Genomic DNA, 22,251 nt, shown 5'->3' with positions numbered 1-22,251 from the left:
ATTTAGTGCTCTTAGTAACTAAATTTAATGACAAACGTTTCTAAAAGTCTGAGGGTCTCTTTGAAATCGTTAATACTTAACATTTTGCATGGAATTCTCTGGACGCGCATGTTTTCTTTTCATTTGGAGCTTTTGAGGCAGTGCAAAGTTCTCTTTGAAATTCAGTATGGTTGCATTTAATTGAAGGCTATTGTAGAATATAATGGGGCTTAAGCTGGTATTTGTGTAATTAGTCCTGAAACACATCTTGTTGATTGTGTGAAGGATTCAAAGGGAAAGGGACAAAGCTTCAGCTCTGGTATTAAAATGAACACCAGCAGAATATTTCTGAACTCTCTTCTCTGAGTCTTTTTATTCTCCATTCCCAGAGATTATGTGAACAATATTCTTTTCTCCTGAGCAGCTCAGAATAAAATGAATGAGGGAAAAAGTCCAAGAAAATGATGCTGGGAAATGTTCATAGCAATAAGACATCTGGAACCAGGAAGACTTTCCAACTAGAAATCTAGATGGCTCAAAAATACAGTGTTTTATCTTAAGCACTCTTCAGTGTGGAGGCTATTAAGTGCCAGATCTCACTGGAATATCTTTTGAAAGCTGTCACCTATTTTTTCGTTGTTTTAACAAATGTAATGGTAATGTAATTGCAGAATTTGTAACATTTTGTACTTGCCCTGGCAAGTTTGAGTATGAGTTTTATCAGCAGATATACCAGTTTATTTTTGTTTTTCTCTCTTCTTTCTTGTAACTCTTGCTCAGACAGATTTTAAACGGCAGAAACTATAAATAATTGACAGGAATGAGTGTCTAGGGTGTGTGTGGCACAGCTGTAGGCTGCAGATGCAAACTTGGGTCTTGATGATACTGCATGGCCACTCTTGCTGGAATACTGAGAAATGCTCCAAGCATACATACAACTTATTAGTCTCTAGGGATTTGATTCTGAATCCCTCTGAATCCCCCTGGTCTTTTACTTTGTCAGATCAATGTGAGTTTTGATGGCTCCTTTTACTCTTTTAAGATTTGATGCAGGTGAAAAGGACCTGCTTCTGTTTTCCTTTTGCCTAGGTCTTTATGAGGCTTTGTAGCTTACCTTTAACTGCTAGAGAAGGAGGTAAGGAAACATACAGAAAAACCAGAGCAATATCCTTAACTCCCCAAACAGAACTGGCCTGAACCTTAAGTTTTCCTTCATCTGGTTCTACCAGGCCTTGTTTGACATCCAAAGTGGGATGGGGGACACTTCCAGGCCCCATTTACCATACCAGCCAGCTGCAAGGGAGAGAAAGGAGAGATAGAAAGAACACTGTATAAAGGAGAATTCCAGGAGGAACACAGGTCTACTACAAAGTGTTTGCTCTAGTGCCTTTCCACTAAATCTTTATGATTTACGGGTTCATGTATATGTGTCTTATGACTCCATTTTGCCCAAGGCTTATATCTAAGCTTCTGCTCCTGGGGAGAAGGGTGGAGGAGGGGAGAATGGGATGTCAGTGTTGATCCTTGGAGGGTCACTTTTATTGGTGTTTCAACAGTCCAGGCTGTGTACTTGAATATGTAATGCAGAACGCATATCAAGCATATTGTCTGTAATTTAATTTTAAATACTTTAAAACAGAGAATATGATATGTATGTATATAGTTTATTTTAATATGTTCCCTAGGAGCAGGAATGCTCCTTACATCAGTGATTCTTTAGCATTCGAAACTCCAAAGAGTGTGGACTCCAAAGACAGTAAGTCCTTCAAATGTTGCTGTCTGAATCCACATTAGAGAGTTCATTAACTTGCATGAGGGGAGTTAGAGATGCGTTTTCATTTTTTTTTTTTTTTTTTTTTTTTGCGGTACGCGGGCCTCTCATTGCTGTGGCCTCTACCGTTGCGGAGCAACAGGCTCCGGACGCGCAGGCTCAGCGGCCATGGCTCACGGGCCCAGCCGCTCCGCGGCATGTGGGATCTTCCCGGACTGGGGCACGAACCCGTGTCCCCTGCATCGGCAGGCGGACTCTCAACCACTGCGCCACCAGGGAAGCCCTAGAGATGCGTTTTCAATGGTGAATTGAGTGGTGTTAAAGATATGTGGTTTGGCTGGAAATATAGAACAGGCATCTCTAGAAAGGGATTTATAAATATGGAAAAATCAGCAATTCCACACCCTTTGGAAGGTGCTCTATTCCAAGGACTGATTTTTTGCTGGTTTCTACAACTTAACCAGGAATTCAGTTGACGGCCCTGATCACAAAGTTGATGATCCTTCCTCTAGAGCATCACTGGATCTGCCTTGGGACACCGTTTTGTGCAAGGGGCTCATTCGTGTGCCTAAAGTCCAGTGAGCTGGACTTCACAAAGCTTCCCAGAACAGGCTGTATGCCTGTGTGGATGCTTTTGTGACTGCTTATCAATTGATGCATGTATGAATGACAGAATTCTGTCTGAGATTTGCTTCTTAGATAATATTCCAACCTAGTAGCCAGGTTACCAGGAGATTTGGCTCTCACCTCTCTCTTTCACTGTTAGACTGATATCTACCGAAAGGAGCAACCAATTGTGAATCTTAAATTGGCTTTTGTTTTCCTAATTTTCTTTTTTTATTGAGGAGTAATTTACTTAAAGTGTACAATGAATTTTTACTACCACCTAGATCAAGTTATAGAATACTCTTGACATCTCAGAAGGCCTCCTTATGCCTCCTTGGAAAGCCATTTTGAATGATTTTCAGGTAAAGCTGATTTTCAAGATTTGTTGTCAAGTTATCTATCTGGTCTCAAATCCTTTGAATTCAAAGGCTCATGAAACTGCTATAGCAGCAGGGATTGGTAATTTCTTGCCATGACTCCAAGGAAGGTAGAAAAGAAGCAGAATGTGAAAGGCACAAACAGAAAAATAGTGGGATAAACATAGAATAAGCACTGCTCAGCTTTTCTTTCTCCTCACTCCTTCCAGAAAGGATAAACAGCTAGCTGTCTGTGCCTTTAACATCATGCTCTAAAAGGAAGGAAGGAAGGAAGGAGGGAGGGAGGGAGGGAGGGAGGGAGGGAGGGAGGGAGGGAAGGAAGGAAGGAAGGAAGGAAGGAAGGAAGGAAGGAAGGAAGGAAAAAAGAAAGAAAATTCACGGAGCGCTCACCAGGAGCCTGGGGGCCAGGCATCGTACATTATCTTGTCGAACCCTTACAACTGCCCTATAAAGTGGAAATCCGTGTCATTGTCCCCATTTTGCATTTGGGGAATCTGAAGTCCCAGAAATGTTAAGCAGTTTGTCCCAAATCACACAACTTGTAAGTATTGGAACCAGGATTGAAATCTTTTCTGCCATTATACCAATCTTCTGCTAGAAATGTAAATGTTATTCCAATGCCAATAGTTCATCTCTAAAATAAAAGGTAGACTTATCATTGGTGAAATGACTTGATTGGCATAAGACTTTCTATAGTCAATAGCATGGGTTCACAGTTTATAGCTAACTAGGCAGATAGGAAGAGGGAGAAAACAAAAGTAATGGCAATTAGTATTGTTTTCTTTTATTCCATATTCACCTGCCTGTATTTTATTTATTTATTTAGGCTGCGTTGGGTCTTCATTGCTGCACGTAGGCTTTCTCTAGTTGTGGCGAGCAGGGGCCACTCTTCGTTGTGGTGCGTGGGCTTCTCATTGCAGTGGCTTCTCTTGTTGCGGAGCATGGGTTCTAGGCACGTGGGCTTCAGTAGTTGTAACACGTGGGCTCAGTAGTTGTGGCACATGGGCTCAATAGTTGTGGCTCCCAGGCTCTAGAGCGCAGGCTCAGTAGTTGTAGCGCAGGGGCCCACTTGCTCCACGGCGTGTGGGATCTTCTTGGACCAGAGCTTGAACCATGTCCCCTACATTGGCGGGCGGATTCTTAACCACTGTGCCAACCAGGGAAGTCCCTGTTTTCTTTATATATATTTGAGGGCAATATATGAACTTACAAAGAGAAGCTGTTTCATGTCAGCACTGAATCAACTATAACTATAGAAGAAGGTTCCTAGTAACCCCAGAACAATGTCATTTGCAGTTTTTTGTGATTTTGGGATTTTTCCTGCTATTAGGAATTCCAAGAGGTATCTACACAGGGAAGTAAAAGGAGAGAGCTGAACCAATTATTTGAAGATACAAATACATATTTATGTGAACTATATAAAATTGTAGTTTTTTGTAGGTCCAAACCAGTAGTTATCGTCAAAGTAATGTGATTCATCTGAATAATACTGCAATGTAGGAAAAACTGTGATTTGTGTAGTAACTCTCTTCAAAGATGAAATTAGGTATTATTCTTAAACTCTAACCTTATACTGTCTCTATAAACAGAGCCAGAGTCAATTTGCCCAAACTTTCCATCCCAATCTGGAGAAACACCCTTTAACTCTAAAAATGCACCCCGTGTTCTCTCTCAAGAAGACTTCATAGTTTATTTTTGAAGGGTGATGATTTTAAGCATGTCAAAACAAAGAGATGGCCTCTGTCATGTTGCAGAACAGCTGCACAATTGGTTTGCTGGACCCTGGATGTCCCTCAGGATGAGTATGGCATGTGGTGCTTCTACTTAAGGAAGCTTCTCTCAGTGATAAGGCAGTATGGGCTTCGCCAGTGAGAAAGTGCCAGGCCTTAAAATGGGAGCAAGGGGACTTAGGGACTAAAATAAAACTAAACCAAATGGTGGAAACACGCTCAACTCCTTAATTTATCTGATTAGAGCCAACAGGCGCCACCGTGTAGAACATTTGCTCCCATCCCAAATGCCATTAAAGCAGCAGTGTAACTATTTCTAGGCTTGGCTCCAGATTGATGGGGGATGAACTAACAGTGGATTTGGTTTCAGCCTGGAGTCATTGTGAAATGGCGACAGACTGCAGTCACTGCAAAAGTCTGTGGGCATCAAGTGTTCCCTGGAGCACATACCTGCCTGGAGGAGATTCCGCAGCCCCTAAGGAACATTTCTCTAACTCTAATCTCAACCCAACTCCAACTCCTACCCTATATTACTCTGCTTTATTCTCTTAATACAGCTGCATTGTGGCTTAGACTTTAGAGTTTTGCAAAGAGTTTGGCTACTAGGCTAGTTTGGTATACTAGGCTAGCTTAATATTTATTTGTCCTTTAAAATTGCACTATGTTGTGTAAAGGGTACAAAAAGGGGCAAAGCTGTCTTTTACTATTCTGGGATAGTAGTTACCAGTAAGAGGAAAAAGTAGAAGACTTTGTTCTAGGGAATGTATAGAAACCCTGACAACCCTCCTCTGACCTTCAAAGTACTAAAATCAGTACTTTGTACACCTCCACCCCCAATCAATCTGCCACTAGCTGTCCTTGAGTTGCTTAACCTCTTTGGGACTGACTGTTCACACATTTGCAAAAGGAAATGTTCAAAAATCTCTAAGGATTTTGAAAGTGCTAACATGATATGAGTGTAAATGTAAAAGTACCTTTAAAGATTAAAGGTTTTGTATAGTGAATTGTTATTGTATAAAAATCTTTCCCAAATTAGTCCTTTCCAAGTCTGCTGTTAGGTGACTAATCAATATCATCAACTCCATTTTACAGACGTGGGGGTTATTTTTCTAATAATTTAATTGAAATGTTTATTGAGCACCTGTGCTAGGTACACAAGCTTATCCAGGTTTGTTGGAACTGGATCTTCTATGATTTGGGGGACCCACTTTACAAAAAGGCATTTATAAATACAAATTTAGGTGCAAAAGTGAATATTTATTTAGAGTGAGAAAAGAAATCATAACAAGTTACTGAAGCTTAGAGATTTAAGCCCCTTTCTTCTGAGCTCTCTATAGGCAATTTACCAGAATTGCTTACATAGAAATGCTTCTGAATGAAACCTGGCTTTCCCCCTGACCTAGATAGGACATTCAACAGCTCCCAGCAACTCTTAGTGCTCAATGGGGCCTGTGCCAGTGAGCAACTCTGAAGTTAAATCTTCATGAAGCTTCAAAGTAGATCTGCCTCTAGTTCTTTAGGGAATCAAGAAACAAAGGGTAGAGTTCCCAGCCTCAAGATAATTGCAGTGGGTTGTAGCCATCAGACCTTCCAAGAAAAGAGCTATCTAGTGTTACTGATGTAACTGGATCAGTTCCACAGGTCAGCGAGAGGATTCAAATGATGGCAGTTATTTATTTAAAAATTTGATTTTGAAATAAATTTAGACTTATAGGAAGATTGTAAAAATAGTATGCAGAGCCCCCCATATAGTCTTCATCCGCCTCACCTTAATATTGAACCTTACAATATACAATTATTGACACCAGGAAATTAACACTCTTACAATACTATTAACTAAAGTACAGACTTTCCTTAAAATTTACCTGTTTTCCACCAGATTTTCACTGCTAGTCTATTTCTGTTTTAGGATGCAGTTCAGGATCCCACACATTTAGTTGTCCTGTTCCTTTAGTCTCTTCCTATTTGTGACAGTCCTTCAGTCTCTCCTTTACTTTCATGACCTTGACACTTTTGAAGAGTACTGCTCAGGTATTTTGTAGAATGTTCTCAATTTGTGTTGTCTGATGTTTTCTCATAATAAGATTGAGGTTATATATATATATTTTTCGCAAGAATACTACAAAAGTGATGTGCTCCTGGGTCATCCTCCAATACAGGCATACCTCATTTTATTGTGCTTTCGCTTTATTGTGATTTGCAGAGAGAGAATTTTTTACAAATTGAAGGTTTGTGGTAACCCTGCATCAAGTAAGTCTATTGGTGCCATTTTTCCAACAGCATTTGCTCACTTCTATTGGTAATCCTCACAATATTTCACATTTTTAAGTTTTACTATTATCATTGTTATGGTGATGTGTGGTCAGTGAACTTGGATGTTACTACTATGACTTGCTGAAGGCTCAGATGGCGGTTAGCATTTTTCAGCAATACAGTGTTTTTTAATTAAGGTACGTACATTGTTTTTTAGACCCAATGCTACTGCACTTAATAGACTTGAGTATGGTGTAAACATAACTTTTATATGCACCGGAAAACCAAAAAAGTCGTGCGATTTGCTTTTTTGTGATATTCACCTTACTGCAGTGGCCTGGAACCAAACCCAAAATATCTCCGAGTTATACCTGTACTATTATTTTCTTGCTAAATTGTTTCAGCATGTGGCCCTTAGGAGCTGCGGCTCCTGTGTCATGTTAACATTCCTCAACCTTTTTTCAAGCATTTCTTTGCTTCGTGGCACCGAAAGACGTTCCAGGCTCCTCTTGTATTTCCCGTCCCCCGACCCTGGAATCAGTCACTTCCACAAGAAGCCCAATATCAGGATTTTTTGATTAGTATGTTCTTCTTTTTGTTCTTAAAGTCCTGGGTCTTGGATAGGCTGTTTCCTAAAGCAGCGCACATATATGCATTATCAATTACTAAGAGTGGGCCTATGTATTCCTTTTCTAAGCTGTGATTGTAAAAGAACCTGGAATGTGACTTCTGACCACACTATCTAAAGCCAGGTGTGCTAGCCTCCACAGGGACTTCCTCACAAGACTTTTAAGGCAGTTACTAAAAATAATAGGTCATCCTTTACATTTTCCTTCCCTCATCTCCCATGTCCAGCTGGCTGCCACCCATCATTCTCACAAGTCCATCCCTTCTGCTCAACCTCACTGCTGCTTCTTGGGTCCTAGTCCTTCCCTGGGGCTTCCCTGGGAGCCTCCTAATGATCTTACTGCCTCCAGCCTTTCCTTTCTACCACTCATCTTCCATGTGGAGCATAAAGCATCTTTCCATTGGCAAATCCAGCCTTTTCTTTCACTATACTGAAGATAAAAGAGGATGGTTTTTCTGAAACTTTCACTGGTGATATGGCCCCCTAATACTGATGGCAGTGGTTTTCAAACTTTAGTATAAATTAGAATCAGCTGGAGGGCTTGTTAAACTACAGATTGACAGGTTCCACCCCCTAGATTTCAGAGTTAGTCGGCCTGTGATGGGGTCCAAGAATGTGCACTTCCAGCAGATTCCCAGGTGATGCCGGTTCAGATAACCGCTGGCCGACAAGGTAATATCCAAGCTGCGTAACAAGAAACCCAAGACCCTTTCACAGGTACATCCTTGGACTTACCTCCCACCTTACCCTTTCCTTAAACATGCCATTCCTTTTCACATCTTTGCATGGCCCCTGAAGATCCGAATCCCCCTGCCTAGTCTGCCCATGCTTCCTTGTCTTCCATAATTCTCCACATTTTGCAACAACTATCCTGGCTTCCCTTTCTGCAGTTGTCCTTATTCCTCCAGCCTCAGAAGGACTGTCTCTCTTCTGCAGTCTGATGGTACTTGATAATATTTACTGTGAGAATTACAACTTAGTGTTGGATTTGGTTGTTTACTCATTTTTTTTTTTTTTTTTGCGGTACGCGGGCCTCTCACTGCTATGGCCTCTCCCGTTGCGGAGCACAGGCTCCAGACGTGCAGGCTCAGCGGCCATGGCTCATGGGCCCAGCCACTCCATGGCATGTGGGATCTTCCTGGACTGGGGCACGAACCCGCGTCCCCTGCATCGGCAGGCGGACTCTCACACTGCGCCACCAGGGAAGCCCTGTTTACTCATTTGATTCTCCCAGTAGTTTATGAGTTCTCTAAAGGCAGGACAGTGCCAAAGTCAGCTCTTACTCTCTAGCACTCAGATCTCACAGCATTAGCATAGACTAGGCACTGAATAAATGTTGTTGAATGAAACACAACCTTTTCAAGGATGGTATTATGCTGTTTACAATAAAGAAGGTGATAAAGAGTTTATAAGAACACTTCAAGATTTATTACTGCTACATTACAGATGAAAAGGGTATTGTAAATAAGAGAGTACCCTAAGATATAGAATTAGCTAAATGACTTAGGCTCTGATCAGTTCTTTAAAACAGGTAATGAGAATCAGTCTAGGCTGGGCTACATGGCACGGAGTGAAACAGAGATTTGGCAATTCTTCTGTGATCAGGACAGGTAATTTAGCCTTCATATCTGACCAGGCTGTTAATTAGCTAAGAAATTGCCAATCCCGCTTTGCGTCCTGTTTTTGCTTAGTCCTCTTAACTGCATCATAACCCATCTACTTAACTATAGAAACAGAGTTCTTAACCAACCCTTGGTGGTCGTTAAATAGATTTGGTGGTCTAAAAACATGGATGGAAAACAATCACGTATTAATTTTCACTAAGTTCTAGCTGAAATTAAGCATTTCCCTCAGTTGTTAATGTAGGCAACATACACAGTTGTGTTTGCACTACCTGAGGCTTTATCATTGATAGAAATCACCCATATTTTTATATTGATAGAATCATTATCATTGATAGAAATCACCCATATTTTTATATTGATAGAATCATTATCATTGATAGAAATCACCCATATTTTTATATTGATAGAATCATTATCATTGATAGAAATCACCCATATTTTTATATTACATGATAGCAGTTATTTCTATTGATCAGTGCTTTAATATTACATTAGTTTTTAGATGAATCACCAGATTTTGCTATTAGATGTCCTAATAAAGAAGCACATGTACTACATCCCATTTAAAATGACTTTGTCATCTGTATTTCAATGTAGTTGATTTCCTTTGTAATCCTACATATCGAAATATTATTTACATATTTAAAACAAAAACCTTATGTATTTTATTTTATATATTTAAAATGTTATTCTGAGAAGGAATCCATAGCTTTCAACAGACCGTGAAAGGTGTCCATGAAACCAGAAAGGTTAATGCCCCTGTTGTAGAAGGTAAGGTTAGGATTGAATTCTGTTGACATTTATTTTGCAGCATCAATTTGGTAGGAGAATTTTTAAAAAGCAGCAAAAAAATATTCAGGTACACTGTGGATGCTCATGTTTCCATTCAAGGACTTCATAGAAGAATAGAACGGTTAATGAGTTGTAGCGGAACGTTTTCTTCTATTAGTGTGTACAAACTGCAAGTGAAACATTCTTTGATTTCTTGGGCCACATGCTCACAGTGCAGTAACAGATTAATTTCTAATATGTCTCATCTCATTATAGACCTGTGTAATCGTCTCTTTCAATTTAAATTGAGCTTCAGGGAAGATTAAATGCTTAGGTATTTATTCCAGTTTGTATAAATTTTCTGGACCCATACAAATTAAACTTCCTGTCTAAATGACCCTAATCATTCTAATTTAACTAGATAGAGCTTATTTCCTTTTGACAGAGCTTGTCATGTTGAATCTTATCCATGGAGATGAACGGCATGTCAAATAGGTAATAAGTATTCCAGATGTTGCCTTGTCACTTTCCAGCAAAGTTATTAACAAGAGTCAGTTGCTTCCTGCCTTTCTTTATCCTCTAATATTGCTGAGAATAGAAACTTCCTTTCTCCCCATTAAGATATGGTAATTTAAAAGTAACTGGGCTGCTGCAGAGGAAGTTGAGTTTTATAAAATTACCTATCTGTTGTGCATGGTACATCAGGGACTCTTAGGGCAATTTGAGGCTTGGTGGGACTGTGGGTGGGAGAGAGTAAAGGGGGTTATGAAGAAAATCGTGACAGAGCTCTCAGTTTGTGTGTGTGTGTGTGTGTTTGTGTGTGTGTGTGTATGTGTGTATGCATATTGGAGGGGACTGAGCATCAAGAAATCCATTTCATTTACTTTTGGCTGAGAATAAGCCAATAAAATAGGAATAGCTACCATAACATCCAGTGGATTAGAATGGACCTGTCCTAGTTAAAGTGAGGCAGGATGCCTGAAGGACACTTACTCCACCTTATACCTAATACCTCTGCCCTGTCCCTGTGGCAGCCCTGACAGACATCTAAGTAATGACCACCAAAGAAGTCCTTCCGTAGGATTTCATGTATCTGCCCTCAAGGCACTGAAAGGAAGGTGTGGTTGGAGTGTGGAGAGAACACTGGAGGCTGGAAGGGGATAGGAGCCTGGAAAGAGAGTCAGAGGCCAAAAGATACAAGGCCTGATTCCCAGCCACAATGCTAGATAGAGATAGGCCTTCTAAGGCTCACTAGAAAGATCTAACTTTCTTAGGTATAAGCAAATTAGACATTCAGAGCTAAGAAAAGCCTAGTAATACAAATGATAATTATAATAACTTTTTAGTGTCATGGCTTCATCAGTCTCTTTTGGGTTTGATGAATTTTAAGTGAATTTTCCTTCAATTAAAAAGAATACAATACTTCTGGCTCCCTTTTACCTTGCCCTCTCTCCTTTTAAGTAAAGTCACGGAAAGACCTTTATATTTCTTAAAGTATAAGAGTATGGCTTAATATTACTCTCAAGAAAGAGGAGTGATCCAGATAACTAGTGAAGTGAAATAAAGTCTGATCTTTAGAGTCTCAACTGGCATCATAACCCACATTTATATAATCTTAAATATACAGCCTTGCACTCTCTTCATGTCTCACGATTTTGGCTCTGGTTAACAATAAGTTAATGTCCAATTTAAACAGCTTTGAACTTTGAAGTGCAAGAAATTTACCATTAAGGCCATGTTTGTTTTAAAGTTAATACTTGCAGCATTTCCAAGATGCCTGAAATACTGTGTGGAATTTTTGATGTTAGACACCATTTCCTCAAATGTCAACAAAAAAATTCTGGCTGCAAGTATTTTCTCCCACCCATCATCTCCATTAATTTTTTAAGTTCATTAACAGTTGAAATTATTAAACTGAGCTCTACTGACATCTGCTGGACAAAATCTTGTTTTTCATTATATTATCAACTCATTAATACTCAGGTTTTACTAACTAGACTGTTACTATTAAATCAATCTAGCAAAGCTGTACTAAACAAAACAGAAAACAGAACTAAGTTAAACATAAGATCATTAATCAGCATGTAATAAATCTAAGAAAAGGCTTCTAAGTCCATTTCTCTCGCTGGTCGAGCCATATTCAGTTTAGTAAACACGCACTTTCTGAGTGCCCTCTATGTGTCACCCTCTTTATATGCACAGTGGGTTCAGTACTTGGACAGGGCCCTTTGCAAGGAGTGGAGGGTCTGGTGGGGGAAGACATATATCTAAACAGGTTATTTCAGAAAGTATTCTATCCAGAGGGCTTCCTCTTTCAGCAGCAGGACAATCATGGGGTTTGTTTGTTCCAAGAACATCTTTGTGGAGGGGATCAACCAGAGCAGTATCATTTTGCCCATTAGGTAATAACACAGTGCCTTTGGGCCTAGGTATTTTTCATGGGCCTACAGATAGGTGTGTGTGTTCTAAAATACAAGAAAACAGAAAACTGAAACCACTAAATTTTAAATTAAATGTCTACAGTATAATGTTAACCTCATTATTTTTAAATTTAATTTTTCTCAAACTTGACTGTGATCAGAATCACCTGGGGTTGTTAAAGCAGATTGCTTTCTATACCAGCATATCTGACTTAGTTGGTCTTTGTTGGGTCCTAGAATTTGCATTTCTAACAAGTTCCAGGTTATGCTAATTAACATTGCTGGCCCAGAGACTGCACTTTGGAAACCAACAGTCTGAGAATGTTAATTCACACTTTTTGACTTGAGCACCCTGGTAGTTAGTAGCATCATTAACTGAATTAGGAAACTCAGCAGAAGTGTCAACTTGAAGAAATGACAGGTAGAAAGATGATAAATTTGGCTTTTTCAAGGAAATGGAAGAAAAGACCATCAAAGCCAGAACTACAGAGGTTCTTTTAACATACTTCAGTAATGTGTGAATGAAACTAATTTTTAACTGGGCAGGTGAGAACTGGTGAAAGATAAAACATGCTGTCCATTCACTGAAATAAGTGGTAGAAAATGCATTGGTTATGTGTGAATGAAACATTTTTAACTGGGCAGGTGAGAACCGGTGAAACATAAAATAAAACATGCTATCCATTCACTGAAATAAGTGGTAGAAAATGCATTGGTTATGTGAGTCATCTAATCTTGGATCAATTCCTGGTATAGAACATGCAGGGAATACGATTATGTGAACAAGAGTATCTGACCAGACTCACTTGTATAAGCCTTTCAGTTTAGGAGTTGAGAACTAATGGGTTTTTCCTGTTTCTAATGACGTTTCTAAGCTTCCTGGTTGAGCCCTGTTCTTATGCACTGAAGTATCCCTGTATAGATGACCTCTGTGGCACTATAGACCCACATCACTTTATGAAATTCTCATTTAGGAAACATGGCAAATGACAGATGATGGCAAGTAAGGGTAAATGACACCTCTGGTGTACACTTAATACTCAGAACATGCTAAGAAAAAAAAATGGAGAAAGGAGTGTGATTGATCTGCTTTTCTATTCAAACACCTTTAACAGTTGACTGACTAATCATGGCTCCTTCTAAATTCTAAACAAGGGCAGAAGGGTCTAATTTTCCTCATACAAGCATTGATTCCAGATGACTCAAATTAATTATTTAGTCTAGATTATCTTCCACATGATTCTCATATTACCAGAAGGTTATGACTCTTTGGATTGAAAGATTCCAAATCCTTGGCAATTTTTCCATTAAAATTATAAACACATATTTGTTCCAAGTCCATTTCTTTCACTTGCTACAGTCACCATCACAGAAAATTGATCACCTCAAGACTGTACTCTTTGCCTTGACATTATTTGGAATCGTGTCACATCAGAAATCAGACTCCAATCATTCCAGCTCTTTCATGCTCTTGCTACTAGTGCATGTGCTCTTTGATCACAAACGTCAGTTCTCTCAACTCATTAGCCAGCTCCTGAATTTACTTCCTTCTTCTGTACTGAGTCGGGATTCCATGGTGCATTATCTAGTCCCGTGGTACTCAAAGGCTCTGTGGCCAGCAGCATGGGCATCGTCTGGGAGCTTGTCAGAAATGCAGACTCCTAGGTCCCATCACACTGGCATTTTAGAATCATTTTAACAAGATTCCTAATGATTGTATGCATAGATGGTGGTGAAGCCCTGACCGCAGTCTTTCTTTAAACAAGTTTATGTGACTCTCACACACTATCTTCCCCCTTTGATTACTCACTAAAAGCCAGTCCTGATGAGGTTCCGAATCTCATTGCAATCACTTGTTTATATTTATCTCCCGATTTCAACAGTCTTTTGAGTCTTTGGTTGAAAGCATGCATCACCTTATCTTCCTAATCCTAGCTAAATGATGTACCTATCATATTCTAGCAGTACAATTAACATTGTTTGGATTAAAGTTCTTCAAGTTAATTGCTATGTAGGCCGTGAACCATTTATGAAGGTGCGATATATCACAGATGGATGAACTATCTATTCAAAAATGTTTGCATTTTTACAGGATTCCTAAAGGAAATGGATTTAACCTAAATCATTAACTAACCTAATGCTGGGAGTTTTTGAGAAGTCGTTCAACTAAGCGCAAGTAATTTTGGGGGCAAGTGACTTTTTGTTCTCAGATTTCCCTCCGCCTTGCTCGTCACCAAGGTGGTCCACATGAAAGAACTCTTGAGTGCTTCTGCACTGCCTGAGTGGCTTTTAAGTGCCTTCTCTCTGAAGGAGTACTGAACTCCAGTATCTACAAATACAGCCAGAAAACATGGGTCACAGGAGAGACTTGGATGTACTTGAAATTTGTGGAACAAGGGAAAGACTAGCTGGGGAGTTAACTGGGGAGTTAACAGGAATATTAGAAAACATTTCCTTGTAATTGCTTGTCTCTTTACCTGTCTTCTTCACCAGACTCTGAGCTGTCAGAGTGGGGATGTATATCTTATGCACACAGAATCCCCTGCCAGGCGTCTCGCATGCAACATACACATTCATTGAATTTGGGGGATAAAATGGTTTTAAAGCATTGCTCATGGCATTATTAAATAAAATGGCATGTCTGCAGCATATAAACAGTGCCAGCACTTCGGATTATAATACCAGCAAGGGGGTGATGTTAATTCCTGAATGCCACATCCTCAGAGAACAATCAATATTAACCATCAACTTTCACCGTGAGCCGTATCAGGGTTTTTCCGGTTGCAAATACCTTTCTCAATATCCCAGCTCCATTAGAGAAGAGAAATTAGGTAACTGTGACACTGCTTTATAAACTGATTTATCAAGAGTCCTGCCTTTCCCTGCATAATGACTTAAGTGCCTCACAGAACGTTAGCTGCAGATGTAACGTCACCATGGTTGTAATTTGCATGTGGATGAAGAGTTAACATAGTGTAGAAATGTGAAATTAAACTGGTTGACTATCAGCAGCAGTCCTGCTACCATCCATTCATCTGTCCTCGTTATTTCACCTCTTGGCTTACTGTGTTTGCTGCTTGCTTTCATTACTCACAGAACTGTCAAGTAAGTCCCAGAGGATGCGCTAGCACACGGCTTCTAGAAAATAGTGTTTGGAAAGCTTACATAATGGGACCAATGAAGCCAACATGCTCTCCACTGTAAAAAAGCCCAGTGTTCTCTTGCCTTGTTAATTGACCCTCAGCTTCAGAAGTAAGAGGGTGAATTTGAATGGGAAACACAATGCGAAAGCAAATTATCAGGGGACTGACTTGTAGATTTTTCTCACTTTAAATGATGCTTATAAGAGTAGAGAATACATGAGGCTTTATAATGCCACTGAATCCACAGTGGGAACTGTCTTGGGAAAGAAGAAATGACACAACAATTATTATTCTATTCAGAGAGTATGAGAAGCAGGGAGGCAAAGGCCTTTTCTAATGCAAAGTTTAGGAAAAAATAAACTACTATTGGTAAGTCGCAGGAGATCAATTACTTCTTCAAGTTTTGTTTGCTCATGAGGTTACAACTGTGGTGCAACTTAAAGTGCTTGTCATTATTTTTCTTCTGGTAGAAGATGAGCCAGGGAATGGTAAACCTGAGAACAGAGCTAGCTGTCCTTACCAATTGAAATGTAATCTTGTGGAGAGTTAGGGGGAACGCTCCAAGCATCACTTTGGAGTTTCTGGGTGGCCTCTACAAAGCACTGTCCTCTCCACACCCCCTTGCCCACATCTAAAGATGTGATGCCATCATATATACCTTTACTCAAAGGAGCAAAATAAAAATAACTGTGCATTTATCCTTAGTACTGTGAGTCATTCAAACCATAGACAAGGGGAATGAAAGGCATTTTAATCATATGTACCAGGGGACAAAATGTAATATGGGGATGGAAACAAGTATTTTATAATTTGGCAAATTTTGGTGTGCTAAGTGACACTAAATAGCTGTGTCATGAAAAGAAGTAGTACAGTCATGCCAGGTGACTCAGCAGAACTCCTTTCCAACATCTGCACATACACTTTATAATTATGCCCCATTTAATCTCCCCCTCTAGTCAAAGTTCCTTTCAGAACTGGTCAGCAGGGAAATCGATTTCTAGAATGAGACCTTTAGTTACTAACCTCAGAGTGGATTCTCATATGTATGAGCTGGTTGATATACTGCTTTGCTTGAAGCCTAGTAGATGCTTCCTAATTCTATAATGATCAGATTTTTAAATATTTTCCTCGAATAAATTTTTACCTTCATGAAGTACTTCAAATCTTGTTTGACCCAACAAAGAAGAAAAAGTCAGGGACAAACCCTAGGGAATGAGCGCATAAAGAAAAAGCCATTGAAGAAATATATTTCTTCAGTTCAAACCAAAGCAAACAAGAAGCACATGACAATATATGGTCCTAATAAAATTTTATTGAGAACCAGTTAAGTCAAATCCTTTACGGAACACAGAAATACATACAATTCCAGCCCTTTCCAATAAATGGCAATATAACATTGGCGTAGGATCCCTGAATATCCTACTTTGTTTTGTACCTGTAGGAGAGAAACAGTTCTTCTACAGCTTAACAATACAGAAGTGGGGTGCTCTGACCTATTTAGGGGGAGCAGCAGTGAAGTCAGAATTGAGTATGGATAACAGAGGATTATAGATGAGTTCAAGTAGCCAAAGGAGTAGATGAATTAATGTTTACTCTTCACGTTTTGTATTTCAAACTCAGTCAAGAGAAGGCAGGGCATTATAAGATTAGACACCAATTAACCTGAGGACTTATGAGCAAAGTATACCTCTCAAGTTATGCGGGGAAGTTGTAATAAGAGAGAAAACGGCCGCTTTTACCTAAAACTCTACCTACCATGAAGGCTTTTGATGCCAAATAATTGGAAGTGACATCAAAGATGAAAGAGGGTCAAACGACTCTAAGGATTAAAGACTGACTTCTTGATGGGACCAATAGGATTGATGTAAATAACTGATCGTGACGTTCATAGAAACACACGACAGGATAAATGAATACTGCTTGACAAGGTTTTACGGTTTCACTACCTAGTCTTTACATGGAGATAAAAGATATTTCTGAGTTTTCTGGGAAGCAGTTTTGCGTAGTTTTTCGTCTTGTTCTGTTTTCTAACAAAAAGAAAAATATCTGAGGGAAAAATGATGTAACAGAAATAGAACTGAAATGATGCCTCTTCCTTTCAAAACTAAGAAACTAGTGTAAAAATTTCAGTTTCTACCATGGTGTTAGGGTATTAGTCTGAGTTTTATAGCCTTTGCCCGAGTTTAAAATCCTATCAAACGTTCTGAGCTCTTAAACATAAATAAAACAAACAATGGCCAAATATAAAATCCTGCCAGTTTAATAACTTACAAAGCTAAAGAAAACAATGAAAACTGAATTGTGTTTGCATTGATAAATTTGTTAAGGGATGGCAGTAGCTAAACAGCAATCCAAATAGGAATAAGAATCTTATTAAAAATGTTCTTCTCCCTGCCTTGATGTCTTCCTGGGGTTAAATTAATTAAGATGTTTGCTGAAGCACTGTGATCAGTCTCCTCTGGTTAAGAGAAAGTGTTTTGTTCTTTTTCCCTTGGTTAGTAACTATAGTAGCTAAAAGTGCAGGTACAGTATAGTAAGACATTTAAACCAAACGGGGTCTATTCTTTCAAGCTGGACACCCATCCCAAGGCAGATTAGCTTTCCTGTGGATGCTGACACTGTTCATGTGAAATGTTCACGAGAAAGGCAGAGCTTGCACACAGCTTGCCAGCAACACTTCAAAATCTGAGAGGCACAAGGTTGTCCCTGACTAGCATGAGTCACAGAGGAATAAGCTAATCCTGGGAACTGAGCAGTGGGCTGTGTTTTAGATCCTACTGTCAGTAGCCTTTAAAGGGTCAGGCAATTGCCAATAATATTAGCTATTTTGGTGCTAAATGGAAAATAATAGGGGATTGCTATCCACAGGAACCAACATATACTCAGTGGGGATTTGGTTCAAAGTTCCAATAAAAATAGCATGTTTTTGTGACCGAGAAAGCTGTGAAATAGGCACATTAAAAATTCTTAGAGCCTGTTTTCTTAAAAGCTGCAAAATGTTTCAAAATCAGTCAAAATACATAGAAAAGACAAAACAAGCCTGGGAAAGTCAGCAATGGAAGGAGGAGGAATGGGAGCTGATGAGTCAAAACACTTGTACAGAATTTGAAGCACCAGGGATTCCTCACCTACCTTATCAGTACCCCATCCTGAGGGCTCAGAAATGCATGAGTGTTAAAGCCTAGGCTATGCAAAGGGACAAAAGCCATTTGTTCTAAGAATAATCACTGGATAATACCTTCTCAGGAACCAGCATTTCTATGGAAAGCTTAGCGATTTTGCAATATAGCAGCCCTCCCCCCCTTTTTAAACAAGTAGAATGCTCTACTATTTAGTGAAAAGATCAACATCTAGATAGATAGGAAGGAAAATATCTTATGGCTTGTACCAAGCAGCCAACGCTTTATAAAGCATAGTCATTGCAAAGTAAGTAAAACACAAATCAAAATTTAGAAGGTCAGTCAGAAAGGGTGGACTCAAATCCTAGGTCATAATATATTTACACACAGAAATCTCATTTCCTGATCTTACACTAATCCCAAAGAAGAAACAAATATACATAAGTAGTTCCAAAACACACTAGCTTATTTGGAGAAAACAAACTTTTTGTTAGCTTATCTTGAAATAACTTTCAAATCAGAATTTTCATATAATGACCATCACATTTCAGAAGTTTTCGATAAAGATGTTGGATTATAGAGCCTGGATGCTCTACTAACAAAAAGAGGCAAATTTGAAAGTATGTTTATCTCTAGTTTAAATAAGCATTGTGAATTTGAAAAAGGGTGTTTAGGTCCCTAGCCCAGTCGGCAACTCTTGCAAGTTTTGCCCTGGAAGCATATAGTTATATTTTTGTCCCCTTTCATAATCAACCACTTAGAGAAAAGCAAAGTCATAAAACTGTCATAAAAAAAAAAATACTAAAGAGAAGAGGTGGAGGTCAGTATCCAGCGATAAGCATGTATTTATCTACATTTAGTTCTTTTTAAACATTTTTAGAACTGTAGCAGATGGTTATATTCATAAGCTTTAGTAAGAATACGACTGCCTCCAAGTTCTGAAATATATGCATATATGCCCTCAAAATACTGTACATATATCACCTGTCCTCCCTTTAGGATAAACTGAAGTTAATTTAGATTTCCCTGGATATTTTAAAATAAAAGTAACTAATAAAAAAGGAACTGAATTAAAGACATATTCTGAAAAAAAAATCAACTAAATCAAGTACAGAGTTTGACTCTATTGTTGCTTTAGCCCAGGTATGATATACAGAAAGGCTCATGCAGTGAGTTGCACTGGGGGGACTTTCCTCTTACAGTTCAAATGCAGGAAACCTGGCTTTCGTGGGCACTAGGAGGTCAGCCAAGAAATAAATTGTTCCAGCCATTCCTGAAGGAAAAGAAAGAGGCACAAGTTATTACACTAAATGATGATGTATTATAGACTGGCTTCATTTTGTAGCATAAACGACATTATGATATTAACTTAAATGATTTAAACGAAGTGGGCACCTGTTTATATATGTTGCAGCTCGTTAGACAAGATCACGAGTGAGAGGCTCAGCCCCTTTACCCAGGTGGAAGACAGGAGGGAAAGCGGAGCCAGACAAGTTCAAGGCATGGCCCTGCCATTTACCATATGTGAGCTCCTTCACCGTGGCCCCATTTACCTGTCTGAGCCTCAGGAACCTCATCTGTGACATGAGGATAATAATGTATATTTTTGCTGCGATGATTTATGATAACATCTGCAAAATGCCCAGCATGTGCCTGGCTCCATAAACAGTAGTCACCATAATAACTACTACTGTTGGGTCCATGGTGGTCTGTGTGCTAACTGATTTTTAATACTGAGTTATTGTATTAGGAAATAAAGAAGCAGTTTAAGAAATAACTATGAAATTAATTTGTTGACAAAACTCAAATTAAGATACATTAATTACTAAGCAGAGAAGCAAATGCTGATATTATCAGGCAAATAAGTAACGTGTGAAAAATACCTTCAAAGAGGGAGAAGGGGGTGTCTGGTGTTCTGCATCCGTGTTCTCCATAATCTAAGCACCATTCAGCGAACTGAAAATGAGACCAAGTTAAATTACTGAAGTGATTTCTTCTAGAGACCCCTAAAAGTTGACAGAGATTGTCTCTAACATTTACTCTGAAAAGTCAAAAACTATCTTCAAGGCAGAGAAAGGGGCTGATGCAGAGAAATGGATGGTCTAAAAGAGAGTACGAATGAAGCATGGGAGGAATTTAATGAGCTGTCTGAGCCATCTCCAAGGTTATCAGAGAAGAAAGAAAGGAACAAAACCACCTTACATCTCCCAGCACTCTTCCAACCCCACCACAAATGCAGCTGAGTAGATTTATGTCGTTAAAAAAAAAAAAAAAAAGCTAATTCAACTGAATAGCTTTTTAAATTTTTATTAAAAATTTTTTTCTTCCACAGCAAAACATTTAATGACACATGGGTAGTCCAAAGTTCTAAATAACCAACTAAGGCAGTCCTGTTTATAGAACTGCCCCACCAATGCCCTCTTCTCTCATTTTCTTTTCTTTTCCTTTTTAAAAAATTTTTATTGGAGTATGGTTGCTTTCAATGTCGTGTTAGCCTCCACTGCACAACAAAATGAATCAGCCATACACATACAGATATCCCCTCCCTTTTGGACTTCCCTCCCATTTAGGTTACCACAGTGCATTAGGAAGATTTCCCTGTGCTATACAGCATGTTCCCATCAGTTGTCTATTTTATACATAGTATCAATAATGTGTATGTGTCAATCCCAGTCTCCCAATTCCTCCCACCCCACCCCTTCCCCCCTTGGTACCCATACATTTGTTCTCTACATCTGTGTCTCTATTTCTGCCTTGCAAATACGATCGTCTGTACCATTTTTCTAGATTCCACATATATGCGTTATTATATGATATTTGCTTTTCTCTTTCTGACTTACTTCACTCTGTATGACACTCTCTAGGTCCATCCACATCTCTACAAATGACCAACTGAATAGCTTTTGAAGGTTTTTCTTAAACTGTGTTTGTTCTATACACTTATGGTTTAAAAAAATAAATGAATTAAATCAGATTAACTAGAGACACTTCTACAGCCTCCTGTGCAAAGGTGCGTTCTGTTTGGCGGTTCTGACTCCTACCTTACAGGCCCTGTACAGGTACTTCGCGTCCTGCGTGAGGTTGTACAGCGACAGGAAGGCGTAGGCATTTCCTGCAGCGCCATGGCACAGCCCGTACCCCTTCTTCAGCAAGCCATACTGCCAGATCACATCAGCACACTGATAGGCATCATTGAGATACCGTTCCTCTTTGAACACCTGCAGAGTCAAGGGACATAGTTTTATTACAAGGGATAGAAAAGAAACCTCCACTGACCTTCCTTCCTGATAGGAGAGAAAGGGAGACAGGGTAAGGGAGGAGACAGGGAGGTGCCTCGGCAAGAAAGGTAGGAATACAGAGACAGAGAGATGTGTTTTATCGGTGGGGACAAATTACAAGAATTCACTAGTTTTTTTTTTGTTTTTAAATACATAACTGGGCATGACCTTGTCTGCATGGTGTAAGTTTTATACGTATGGATGTTTGCGTATGCGGATGTTATTGGTGAAGTAGCCTTACTTACTTTCAACTTACTGTTATCATTAGTCAATTTCCAAAGAATAAACACTGTCTTTTCTGTAACAATGATACCCTTCACTACTAGAAAGTTTCTTTATACACTGGAGAAGAAACTGTTTATCAAATTGATTACAAAAACTGATTTGATTATAAAACACTATACTTTTCAGAAAAATAGATACATCTTAACAATCTATTGTGGCCTCCTATATCTTGATCAAAGGTTTAAAAGTATTATTATTATTATTATTATTATTTTTGGCCACACTGCATGGCTTGTGGCATCTTAGTTCTCTGACCAGGGATGGAA

General features: G+C 39.1%; 1 protein-coding gene across 3 annotated transcripts in view; it reads right to left on the bottom strand.

Moving 5' to 3' along the window:
- Nucleotides 1-16,597: 16,597 nt before the first annotated feature.
- LANCL1 (LanC like glutathione S-transferase 1) overlaps nucleotides 16,598-22,251 on the bottom strand; it is a 44,145-nt gene continuing 38,491 nt past the window's right edge. For all 3 annotated transcript variants that reach the window (XM_022567588.2, XM_089916424.1, XM_022567589.3), the window contains 3 exons: nucleotides 21,464-21,640; nucleotides 20,306-20,378; nucleotides 16,598-19,695 (listed from right to left, as the gene is read on the bottom strand). In XM_022567588.2, coding sequence (XP_022423296.2) covers nucleotides 19,619-19,695; nucleotides 20,306-20,378; nucleotides 21,464-21,640 — 327 coding nt within the window. In that variant the 3' untranslated portion in view covers nucleotides 16,598-19,618. The remainder of the gene's footprint in view (nucleotides 19,696-20,305; nucleotides 20,379-21,463; nucleotides 21,641-22,251) is intronic.

Source organism: Delphinapterus leucas, chromosome 8 (genome assembly GCF_059928025.1).
Source record: "Delphinapterus leucas isolate spDelLeu-1000000601 "Yukka" chromosome 8, BTC_Dleu_Yukka2, whole genome shotgun sequence".
Classification (NCBI taxonomy): Eukaryota; Metazoa; Chordata; class Mammalia; order Artiodactyla; family Monodontidae; genus Delphinapterus; species Delphinapterus leucas.
This window is presented reverse-complemented; position numbering and strand designations above follow the sequence as displayed.